This window comes from Pinus tabuliformis, chromosome 3_2, assembly GCF_031772625.1.
Source record: "Pinus tabuliformis cultivar Carrire ecotype Pingquan chromosome 3_2, CPIR1, whole genome shotgun sequence".
Classification (NCBI taxonomy): domain Eukaryota; kingdom Viridiplantae; phylum Streptophyta; class Pinopsida; order Pinales; family Pinaceae; genus Pinus; species Pinus tabuliformis.
In genome coordinates, this window is record NC_142302.1 from 717,286,965 (window position 1) to 717,300,284 (window position 13,320).

General features: G+C 39.6%; 1 protein-coding gene across 3 annotated transcripts in view; it reads left to right on the top strand.

Moving 5' to 3' along the window:
* The window catches only part of LOC149182644 (putative serine/threonine-protein kinase SIS8), a 421,365-nt gene that overhangs the window by 117,123 nt on the left and 290,922 nt on the right, over positions 1-13,320 (top strand). For all 3 annotated transcript variants that reach the window (XM_089416917.1, XM_089416916.1, XM_089416915.1), the window contains one exon: positions 11,570-11,761. In XM_089416917.1, the coding sequence (XP_089273043.1) occupies positions 11,570-11,761 (192 nt within the window). The remainder of the gene's footprint in view (positions 1-11,569; positions 11,762-13,320) is intronic.

Here is a 13,320-nt window from a genome sequence, read left to right on the forward strand (position 1 = left end):
CTAGTTTCTTTAATCTTTGTCAAAATAATCTTGGCCGTTGATAAACACTTCAAGATCTTTTAATCTTGGCCCTTGATTTTTTTTTTTGGGAGGAATTTTCGAATTTATTATTAAATTCCATTTTAATTAGCTCAAAATTATTTATTTAGAGTTAATTTCCTCAAAAATTTGACTTTGACTTTGACTTAACCACCAAGGTCCAAGGGTCCAATTTTTTTAAAAAAGAACAATATTCCCTTGGTGGAGGACCTTTAAAAATTGATTCTTTTAAGACCCACGAATTTTTCCATTTGGAGAATTTATTTTCCTAAGACAATTTAACGTGACTTTCATTAAATAATTTTCTGGCTTAGGATTTAATTTTATTTTGCTAGAAAAATTAATTAATTTACACATGAGGGGATTAATTAGTTTTCCAACCCTCTAATACATATGATTTTAAATTTTCAAGACTCAAAGAGGGAATACACATTTGTCTTAGACCCTCAAGACACGCAACCCATCTGCGACTCAATATGATCTAGTAAACCAAGTGATTTGTAATAAAATAATTAAGCCAATTAGCTTAAATTATTCGCAAACCACTTTTACATCAAACTCGACTCAAACACTAGGACTCACCTCATAATTCGACAATAAATTTCACTCCAGCTTTGGGGGTTTAAGCTGGAGGGAAAAAACTCTTCTGATTAGCTGTGTCAAAAAACACAGGTAATCAGTGAGGTTAAAAAACCTCCTAGGATGGAATTCATTATCAAATTATAGGTTTACCTAAGTTGTTACATATACTCAATGTTTTACTAAGATCATTTACAATAAATAACTTGCAGAATGGGATGACCATGGCACACAGACTGCTGATATGTGATCTAATCCTTGTTGAAAAAGTTGGCACTTCCCTTTCCCTGGAACTGAAAATTTGAGTGCAAACATGTCCAAATGAGGTCGAGTTCCTTCTTATTTATAGGCTTTTGAGGGGTACAAATTGCTATCTTTAGGCTGACTTGTGCCTTAATTTAGGCCAACTTGATCTTTGTAGCATGACTAGGTTTTGGAGGGTCTTTTGACTCAACTTTGACTCAAATAAATTCTTTTTACAATATGTAACATGCCCAAATGGGTCTTTCATACACGACAATGCCTTTCTTTGACTTGTAGACTCAATGACAAACCCTAGAGCTATCAATGGGAGCTTGACGTAAAAATAAATTTCCCTTGAGCATGAAACCCATGCCTCAAGAATAACAATAATAAATTTATTTTTCTCTTTTATTAAATACATAAAATCATGATTACATATGTCTAATGAAGACTGAACCTAGTTACATATTTCAACAACCGAGACTCCTCCCATAGGTGAAAATCCATAAAGAGCAAGGGTTTTGGTTGAGGTGACATTGGGCCTCTACCCCATTGTTGTCCCATTTTCTAGTTTACACCTTGTAGGGTTTCCCTCTCCAAGTCCTGCTAGATTTTGTGGCAACACTTCCTTAGAGCATATCTTCGACATTATAGCAAACCAAGGTCTGTAATTTGAACCATAGGTACATGACGATCTTCTATCTGTATCCTCCAAGTTTCACGGTTTGAAACATCTCGGAACAAAAGTTATAGTGAAAATGTCCAACTAACCTATTTGAAGAAGAGCTCAGGAGCATTCAAGAAGCCTAACTTCCTTCGGCGATATCTCTGAAATTATGGTGCATCAAGGTCTGAAATTTGAACCACAGGTACATGAAAATCTTCTATCTATATCTTCCAAGTTTCATGGTCTAAAACATCACAAGTGAAAGATATAGGTAAAATGCCAAGATGACTCTTTCGCTCCATAAATCACTTTTTTGCTTCCACCTTTAGACTCCAAGAATCACCCCAAAAGTTATTTTTTAGCTCCTCTTGCGACCTCAAATTTGTTCTTCAACGAATTGGTGTTAAAATGAGCTCGTATGCCATTTATTTATAGTGTTTGTACGTTTACATATGCATATGACTTATAAAATTAGTTGGGTCGGCTTGCTTGCACTTTGGTTGGGTGATCTGGCCAAAATATGTCATATCTCCTCATTCCTACGCAATTAGGAGTTCCATATATAGTTGGAAATGTCTCAGAATAAAATTTCCAACCATATATCCTACACTCCCATTCAACTAGGTATTGGAGTTAAAATGCCTTCAAATATAGGGTATCCATTTGGGGCATCAAAAGTCCAAAAACAATATTTCCAACAATTTTCATTTTCCAATCTTTGTCTTGGACACAAGTGGTTTGCCCCTATCTTTGACATCAATGACAACATTATTTCCAACAATTGTCATGGTTGACAATGATATTTGTGGTGCATTCTCATTATCTGAATTTGGGGAGAAACATTGAGGGCCTTCAACTTCTTCCTTCACTAAATCCTCACTATATGAATCCTCTTTTGCCTCAGATTTATATAAATTCTTTGTATTACTTCCTCTGAGGAATTTATGTCTTGGGTCCCATTTTGCTCCATAATGTTCGTGATTTACCCCCTTTTCTTCATTGGGCTTCCAAATTAGGTCCGCTTCCTTCTCTTAACTGTGGTTGAAGGTATTTTGGATTTTCTATTTTTGTAGTTTGGGGAATCCTTCGTCTTGATTAGACTATCTTGAATTTTGGCAGTGACACTCTTTCGATTTCTTCTCCGCAACGTTTGTTTTTAGTATGGCATCTTCCATAGTTGTAATATCATGCAACGTTAACTCATTCTGGGTTTGTGGTTTCAGTCTGGTGATGTAAGATTGTATTAGATGTCTTGTCGATAATCCAGGTACTCTTGTAGTTAATGCTTCCCATTCACGAGTAAATTCATCCACATTACCTTTTTGTTGTAGCTGGGTAAGTTTTGTGAAAAAATCCTCCTCCTTGATACCTTAGAATTGTTCAAAGAATTAATCTTTAAATTAATTCCAATTTATTGAATACCTTGATTTTTTTCCACCACATATACCAGTGATACGTGTCTCCTTCCATTTTCATGGATGCATATTTGATATTTTGAATTTTCATCGTCATTATAAATACCATAGATCTCAAAATATTCTTCTACTTTGTTGAACTAGGCCACACCTTCTTTTTTGTTCCCATTGATTTTTGACAATCCAGTTTTGTTGTGGGTGGATATGCAAAGATTGGTTGGCTATATAGTGGGTATTGGTTTTGGATCATTGAATAGGAATATTTAACTGCAGATTTGAAGTATTAAGCAAGCTCTGAGGTATATTTATTTGTAGATCTGTTATGTTTGACAGGGTTTGTAGATTGGACATAACTGAAACATTTTGTTGAGGACGTGCCATGTTTTGCCACATGGCAAGGTTTGTTATGAGCTCTTGTAATATAGTGAATTGGTCTTTTAAATCCGTTGATTTTTGTCGACCAAGTTCCTTAGCTTTGCTTGATATTGTTGTACAACAATGCAATTTTGATTGATCAACTCTTTTAACTCTGCATGTTTTTTTCCCAATTATTTTTGAATTGCATCCTGCCATTCCTCCATTCTAGTCAACCTCGTATTGAATTCGCTCAAAGATATTGTCCTAGTCACTGATGGAGTTTTTCGATCTATTTTGATGGACTTTCATAAAAACTATATATATAGTTTAACTAATAGATGAAATAACCCTTTTCTGAACGCTTTTTCTAGTTAATTTCAGTGTTGCGAAAATCACGATTTTTTGGGAAAAAATCTTGATTTTTGTATTATTTATTTATTTATTATATATATATTTTTTTAATTCGCTGATTTTTTTCGATTTTGTCCAGATTTTTACGATTTTTTTTTTTCTGATTTCAGACCCTCGCCGATTTAATCCTGAACACGATGTTCGCAACATTGGTTAATTTTATCCAAAATCTGGTAGAAAATTTTAAAAATCTTAAGTTTAAGTTGTTTAATATGGAAAAATCGAGTGCCTTAGGGGTTTTTTAGGGCACTGAATCCCTTTATGCATTCAAAAGTGCATTTTAAACAATAAGAAATCACATTCTTTCTAAAATTTGTATTGCTGGATTCTCGCCAAAAAGCCATTTCATCGTTTAGTTGGACTACGTGTTGATTTGTGGTAGCATTAGATGTGCTCTAGCCATGAAAATTGGTGGAGAGGCTAAAGCACGTGAGATCTCCAAGACCCAGAAATGGTTTGGGGAAATTCCACCCGGTTAGAGAGATATTAAAATAATTAATATTTTTAATGGAGTTGCTAAGTCTAAACTTAGGAAAATTAAAATATTAATGGGTATTAATATAAAACTGGGTGAGAATGTTCTAAATGACATGGATCAAGCCAAATTTAATCTTAGTCGTTGATTAGAGACTTAATCTCGACTGTTGAAGACTCAACAGGAAAATTATAAGAGGAGGCTTGAGGGTCAGTTGGAGATACACCAAGATTGATCAGTCGGTTCGATTTTCTGGAGCAGGGTTTGCTAAGAGAAATCGAACAAGTGATCTGAGTTGCAATGAGAGGCAATGAGTGCATAGCAAAGAGGTAGAGATAGTGCTAGAGGGCCAGCGCAATGATTGAGGAGGCTATCCAGAGCCAACAGGAGCCACGCAAAAACCCAGAGAGACTACATAGAGGCTACTTGGGCATGCGTGGGTGACGCAGAGGGCCAGAGAGCTGACACAAAGACGCAGAGGGTTGACGCAAGGGGGTTCCAGAGTTACGTTGAGGCTAGCAGGGCTGATGCAGAGCCTTGGAGAAGCGCTGGAAGGATTTTCGTGCGGCAGGCTTGCTGAATATCTGCTTTCGAATAGAGGTATTACTGCCAGATAGAAATCTCTGTTGGGTGAACCAATTTGGCACCCTAGTTGTACTCAAGAAAGCTGCTTAGTAATAAAACCCTCAGAACTGCTGCACTGGTTTTCCTGCTTGGGTTTTTCCGAGGATGATTGTCCAAAAATAACGGTGTCCCTTGTGTGTTTGTTTATTATTTCAGTTGATGATCTGATGAGTTGAGACTGCATTTGTATTTATTTTCAGTGTTTATATTGTTGAATAACTTGTTAAGGAATCAACAAGTAGGTGAAATAAACCAAATAATGTAGTAGGAATTTTTGACGTGTCAGACTTAGAAATTTCAACATGGTATTAGAGGGTTGCAGATCACAGGAGAATTGAAGGCACCAACTTAATCAGAGGCATTCGGAGCTGTCTCGAGAGATAGAGCTGCTCCTAAGCAGAAAACAACAGAGGAGGAGTGATGCAGAGCGCCCACGTCATCATTTCGAGCCAAAGAGAGGGCTAGCGCAAAGGCAGAGAGAGGCAGAAGAGGCTCACGAACAACCACGTCATCCTACTTAGCTAGGTAGGCTTGACGCAGTTGGCCAGAGGAGTGATTCAGTCTTGCCGGGATTGTGCAGAGCTAAGAGGTTTAGATTCTTCGGCTTGCTGGGACTTAGGGAGCTGTGGGCAGATTGTGGGTTGGGAAGCTGGTGGGGTGCTGTTGCTATCGAAGCAGAATAGTACCTAACAGGACAAAACCAAGGTAGAGGGAGCCATTGCCTTGAGGGATTTCTAGCGAAGAAATCCAGATCCGAGTTGTAGTTGCAAAGAGGATCTAAGAGGAGCAGATCGACAGTTGGCAGGAAGATTTCTAGCAGGGAAATCGAGACTCAGAGGGAGTCTAGGAGAGAAATTCAAGAAGGGAAGTCGAGACTCAGAGGGAGTTTAGGAGAGATCTTCTAGGAGGGAAAGTCGAGACTCAGAGGGAGTCTAGTAGAAGAGCGGGGATGACAATGAACAGATTGAGGGATCAGGACAGGTTGGACGTGGCCTCCAACTTTGTCATTTGGAAGGCCAGGATCCTGTCTGTGATGGATAGACATCGCATGAAGGGCTTCGCCTCTATCCGAGTTGACCCAGCTGATAATGAAAGGTATGAGGATGCAATGGCGAAGGCAACATGCATAATCTTTGATGGGGTCACGGATCATGTGATATTGCATATTGCCAAGAAGAACACAACAAAGGAGATGTGGGATACCTTGACGACATTGTATCAGGGCACTTCCGTGCAGAGGAAGATGCTGCTGGAGAATCAACTGTGGTCGTATCAGATGCAGAAGGGGGAGTAGATAGATCTATACCTCAGCAGGTTGCAAGAGATTCGAGACCAACTTCCATAGGGGCCACGTGGGATCAGGAGTTCATGGTGAGGACTGCCTTGAATGCAGAGTCTGAGGATTGGAAGACATTTGTCCAAAGCATTTTGGGCAAAGCTAATCTTCCAGGATGGGAAGAGATGTTGGTAGCTATTCGCCAAGAAGAGATCAGATGGTTGACCAAGGCGGGAAGTAGCAGCAAAGGAGGCCGAATCAAGAAATAGGAGGAGGAGGATGCGACTCTGGCATCTGCGGGACAACAGGGGAAGAGGAAGAAGAAGGACATCTCCAAGGTGAAGTGCTTCCATTGCGGGGAGCTAGGTCATTATGCAACCCAGTGTTCTAGGAAGAAGAATAAGGGAGAGGCTTTTGACTCCAAGGCAGCTCCGACTAAGGCAGAGAAAGAAGTCGAGACGGATGACGACTGTGCCATGAGTGCTCAAGGACCTCTAGAGAAGAGGTGGGGGAGTCGAGACATCAAGCTGTAGTTAGGAGAACTACAGAGGATGAGGGGCAGGACCTTTGAGGTACCCAAACTCTTGGATCATATCCGGCTATGGGAGCCTCGAATAATAGTAGCAGGATGACGGATGTTGGTAGAAGAAAGATGCGGACGGAGCGACAAGGTAGTGCTAGAGTGCAGAGGTTTGTAGCACTGTAGTGGAGGTTGCAGCAGTGCGAGAGGCACATAGATGGTTGCAACAGTGCAGAAAGGCACAGAGGTGGTTGCAGCAGTGCGAGAGGCACAAAGGTGTTTGTAGCAACGCAGAGGCAGTAGAGGGAGCACAGGGTAGTAGCAAAGGTAGCTTCAGCAACAGGAGGCTTCCAGAATGACAAGGATGTCAACAGTTGGGTAGATCAATTACTTACTTCTCGGTAATTGAGTTGCAGTGCAACAGTTAGCAGTGGTAGTGCTATGGGCAGCATGATGCAGCATGTCGAGAGAGAGTTGCAATGCAGATGCAGTGTTGGGAGGAAGGACCAACAACAACACGGGTGCAGAGGGAGTTGCAGTACAGATGTAGTAGTGGCAGTGGCAGAGCCATGGGCAGCAGTACAAGAGGCAACAATGCAGTGGATGTAGGGCAGTAGGCCCAGCATCGACACAGGTACCAGTGCTGGATGATCAGTGTGATGTTTTGTGGTGGAGCATTACCAGAGCACATTCCTTGCTAAGAGGGAGTGTTGATTTGTGGTAGCATCGGATGTGCTCTAGCCGTGAAAATTGGTGGAGAGGCTAAAGCACATGAGATCTCCAAGACCCAGAAATGGTTTGGGGAAATTCCACCCGGTTAGAGAGATATTAAAATAATTAATATTTTTAATGGAGTTCCTAAGTCTAAACTTAAGAAAATTAAAATATTAATGGGTATTAATATAAAACTGGGTGAGAAATTTCTAAATGACGTGGCTCAAGCCAAATCTAATCTTAGCCGTTGATTAGAGACTTAATCTCGGCCGTTGAAGACTCAACATGAAAAGTATAAGAGGAGGCTTGAGGGTCAGTTGGAGATACACCAAGATTGATTAGTCAGTTCAATTTTCTGTTGTGGGGTTTGCTGAGAGAAATCGAACAAGTGATCTGAGTTGCAGCGAGGGGCAGTGAGTGCATAGTAGAGAGGCATAGATAGTGCCAAAGGGCCAGCGCAGTGATTGAGGAGGCTACCTAGAGCCAGTAGGAGCCACGCTGAAGGCCAGAGAGACTGTGTAGAGGCTAGTAGGGCCTGCGCGGGTGACACAAAGGGTCAGAGAGCTGACACAGAGAGGCAAAGGGATAACGCAGGCGGTACCAGAGCTACGCAGAGGCTAGCAGGGCTGATGTAGAGCCTTGGAGAAGTGCTCGAAGGATTTTCGTGGGGCAGACTTGCTGAATATCTGCTTCCGAAGAGAGGTATTACTACCAAATAGAAAATTCTGTTGGGTGAACTAGTTTGGCACCCTAGTTGTACTCAAGAAAGTTGCTTAATAATAAAACCCTCAAAACTGCTGCACCGGTTTTTCCACACTGAGTTTTTCCGGGGACGATTGTCCAAAAATAACGGTGTCCCTTGTGTGTTTGTCTATTATTTCAGTTGATGATTTGTATATGAGTTGAGACTGCATTTGTGTTTATTTTCAGTATTTATATGGTTAAATAACTTGTTAAGGAATCAACAAGTAGGTGAAATAAACTAGATAATGCAGTAGGAATTTCTGACGTATCAGACTTAGAAATTTCAACACTACGCATATGGAGGTATGGAGAAGGCGGCAAAGAAAAGAGGTCGAATTGGTGGAGCCCATGAGGAGAGAGGGGAGAAACAACTATAAATGGAAGAGAAGGGGCCTCATTTTGACATCTTTGATCATTTGACATCTGAACATGAGTTGCTTGAGCTGTTTAGCCAAGTCGACTAGTATTGTTGAGCACAAGGGATTTCCGGGCAGAAATTTCACCTCTTCCTTCAGTGAACTTCAAGTGTCAACCTAGGAGAGAATTTGGGGCGCTGATTCCGGGAAGTGAGGAGCTATTTTATAGGATTTTCTACAGCTAGTGCATGCTTCGCCTAGGGCGCAGAAGGAAATTCGTGGGGTTGAGAGGAGCTAGCAAAAGGTGGAGTTTTGGTTGGTGAATTTGCAGAGGTTTTTCCACAGGGAAGATGAGTTTTTCCTTGTTAATTTGCATAGCTGAAAGGGCTGCCATTTGGAGGGCTGAATTTGTCTATTTCAGGGCTTGCATAGGGGTGTACTTGGTAGCTACTGTGCAGACATTTTGACAAAGAGATTTGGGGAGTTTGGTGTAAGGAGAAATAAGGAGATTTGGAGGAGGGAATTGCGGGGACTAGAGGAGAATTTCCAGGGATTGATTTGGGTGTTCTATAGCAGACTTCATCTTACAGGGCGTTTTTTGAGCTAGTTAGAGCCACACACATTCCTTGATGTCACTGGGGCACATTAGATTCATCCCAAACCCTTTTTGGGTTTTTGTGGGTTTGGTGAGAAGAGACTCCAACTAATGTTGCAGAATTTTCTGAGCAGATTTGAGGGTCGAAATCTCTGTTCCATTCCAGTAGCAGCAACAAAAAATTTCTAGGTTGAGCGCAAATTCTTTGGGTGACTTCTCCAGCGTGTGGGATTGCATGCTATTACCTGGGTTTTCCCTAGCTTGCTGAAGCAAGCTGAGGTTCTATTGTTTTCACATACATTGTACCTATTTGCTCAAAATTAATAAAATGGTTCAGAGATTTGGTGCGTTTTCCTTGTGTTCTTATGTACTGTGTGTTTATTGAATTTTCTAGTTGCTGTTTTTAGCGCATGTTTATATTATTTACATAATATTTCCATTAGGAATATTACAAAACAGAAAAACATTAGTTGGAATGTTAATGATTCTTCTCTCTCATTAGCTGTAATTGGGGAAATGGCTGCATTGGAGAATTTTTCCCACTTGACCATAGACGCCAGCTCAGGTAGGTGCCAACCCTGTTCTAGGTAATGAAACAAGGGGGGTGTTATGAATAAAAAATTCATAAAAAAACATTAATTAAAAAATAATATAAAATATTAATAATAAATTAAATAATTAAATTAATTAATGACCCATCAATTATAAAGGCAAAGGTCAAAAAGTTGTGACCATTCACCTTCGTTGTCAGTCAATGCCTATATAGGCACACCACCACGTAGGTTTGTAATCACCATTCAGTTTCTATTCAATAATAAAATTACTTATTACTCATTCAACTACACAGACTACATACAATTACACTCTTGCGTATTGGTTCTTTTGCTACAGGGGAATCTACTGGCTAAGGCTAAGGTTAAGGTGTCCTTACTCAGGCCAACCATTTATTTAAGCCAAGGGTTTTACTTCTAATCACAAATTTACAACAATATTTACAGCCAGGGAACTTACCTTTCAGCTCATTGATTCTACTACAATCCCACTTTCCAACCTTCCCCCCCCACCTCAACCTTGCAAAGCGCAAGGAATGAAACCCCTTTCACTGCTAACCAGTACCTTAGGTTATCCCACTTCCCTCCAGCATTGCAATGTATGCTAACCAGGAAAATCTCCAATGCTGAAACTTGAAAGTCAGGAAATCATAACTTTAGCAATTAGTAACACTCACAGCCATGGTTTTCCTCATATAGGCATAGTAACCATACTTAATGCAACAACATACCTCTGGGCACAATGCAAGCTCATCACTAACAGACAACATATTAATGTCATCTCAGCGCACAGAAATGGTTTCACAGCGTACTAGCATGGAAGCATTCTCTTCCATGGTTCAACATACCAGCATTCTGGCTTAGTAGCCCCTCTCTTGGCATATGTGCATGGTCTAACGCATACCTGAATGGCAACTTGTATGGTTTTCTCCCGAGAGAACCAAAAAGTCATTTTTCCCAAAGGTGGAATGAATCCCTTCCCAAGGATTGCATGAATATATGACATGCATGGAGTCAAGCTGTCGCTTCATAAAGCTGGGGAAATAGACATAAGACATAATTTTAAGGGTTATGAAGGCTTGGGAGCTAGATACTTAGCAATTTCTATAAAATATTATTTAATTTACCACCCCCTATTTCTCTCATGTTGTTTCAGTGCTTCCATGGTGCTTCTAGTGTGGCTTTTTATATTACTGTTATTATTATTTTATAAAATTCCAAAGTGATCAAAGGAATTCCACTTTTCCACTTAACACATACATACTATTTATGATCATGCTCTTACAGGTTATTATAGATCATAACCAGTTATATTACAACACAAACAAATTCACATGTGGTCACATTCAACAGATAGATATGACAGTTGTCTATCAAAAGTATAAATAGCCAACTTGAGTAGAAGGACATCCACTGGAGTTATGCAAGTTTTCCATTGGAAGCGTGTTTCCCTGCTGTCCTACTAACAGTTAGCCTAGAGCCTGTTGGGATTTATGATTGTTTCCAACACCGAGTCTCATGCATGAACTCAGTGCCCTTACAAGAAATTGACACCTTTCAAAACTTGGTCATCATTAAATTGCTGATGTTATACTATTGACTTGGGAATTGTCACTTAGGTTTCCTTTTTACATCTTTGCTGTTATTAGTGTGATTGCCTTTCTGTTCTGTTCATTCTATTCTTTCTCAGCGATTCTATTTATTTTGGTGCTTTCCTACTGATAAGCTGGCCAGGCCAGTTTGACACACCTTCCCACCTGTTTCAATTTGTTGTAAACATGGAACATTGTGGAATCTATCCTCATCAAAGACACGATCCAAAAAAAACAAATGGGAGAATGCATTTTATAGGTAATTGTTCTGGTTATGGAATAAAATTTTATAACATATACTTGATTTCCTCTTGAGCAAAAGCAACTGAGGCATCCAGTTGGGAATTTTTTCTTCTCCTAAAAAGAAATGAAAGCTGTTGCTCTAGACTCATCCATATCTGTGATTTACAGGTCTCTGATTTCTATGGAGGACCTGTTTCTGAAGCAAGTGCTGCAAAACATTTTCTGGATGAAAGCCCTTCAGCAGCAGACAACTTTGAATTTCAATTATTGGGGAAGATTAAAAATGGATTATGTCGACCACGGGCAATGTTATTTAAAGTCCTTGCAGATGCTGTAGGACTTAGAAGTAAGCTACTGGTGGTAAATAAGCTTCATCTTTGCCTTACTGTCAATTTTAGAAAATCATTTCACATTTGTTTGTCTTCATTTTTGCTGATGTATTTTCCTGAATCGTTAAGATATTTGTTGTTTTAAAAGCATTAGTTTATTCATTATTGGCTCAAGAACTCAACTTATTGGTTCTTCTACCTTGGATACTTGCACTGGATAAGATGAAATCATTTTATTAATGTCCAATGGATGACCACAAAAGTAGGTCAATGGGGCTGAAGAATACAACCAGTATGAATATAAGGTGGGAGTGCAAGTGCAGTACTAGAAAATGTCGAAAATAGTATTATGAAAGAAAGAAACCTACAGTTGTACAGCCTCAAGATAGAACACATGTATATATGACTGTGACAAAGGTACAGTGATACAAAATACAAACACTAAGTGAGTATGTCTAAGGCTGGAAAAGTGGACAACTCAAGAACCTGTTAAGAGAGAGTGAGAGAGAGATTAGACAATGAAGCTAATGATCCAAATTTATGCAAAGAATTGCATAAATTATGGTGGGCAGTAATTCGTGGTAGATATGTTTAATTACCAAAATATAAAGAATGTACTTCATATTAACTTTTTACTTCTACCTAAATTTATGCAAAGAATCGCATAAATTATAGAGGAACAATTTAACAATGTCAAACACTATGTGGTTGGATTATGTTAATTTTAGTTAACATGTTCTTTGCTTAGGATAATTACTTCAATGTTCCATATTAGCCCAATTAACAATTCCATTTCATTTCCATTAGCAATCACATAAACCATTATCACATTGAGAGTAACTGTAGAAAAAACAATAAACAAACACACAAGACAAGCCAAGACAAGAGAACACAAGAATTTGGTGCAAACCAGGGAAAAATCCCCAAGATGGGGAAAACCCTTTATCAATTCTTCTTTTTATCAAATATCAAGTGTTCAGTAGAGAGAGAGAGAGAGAGTACAATAATTCAAAGTCAAAATTGACTTGCCAATATGATGATCCAATACCACTGTCGAAAACAGCCCAGTCGAATCTGCAATTCTACCCTCAGTCAACAGCAGTCAAACAGCAGCAGTGTGTGCCCTAACCAGTCAACAGTCAAGGGTCAAAATAGTCCTTAGCAGCTTGGTCAAAGGTCTTCCCACTCGGCCTCCTTAGCTAGTCAACCAGCAGTTAAAACAGTCCAATTATGAGCAGTCAAACTTGGTCAACACATAGAAAAAGCCTGCGGTCGAAGTCTGCAATTGGTCTGTGGTCAAAGTGCCTAGACTACCTTGTTTTTTTTGCCCTCCAATGTGGCCTAGAGAAATAGAAAGAATCCCAAGAAAATCACAGTCAAAATCAGTCAAACAGCCCTTAGTCAACACTGGTCAAAGCTCTGCAACAGATCTGAAATTCGGCCCAAACAGAAAAGACACCTCTCCTTCGCACATGTGAGAGATTCCTACAACTTTGAGCTGTACGAACCAATCAGATGAGGAGAGAGAAGAATATGATGTGATGGACGAGGGTCAATTTGTCCAACTTGACCCCAAGTCGACCTTGACAA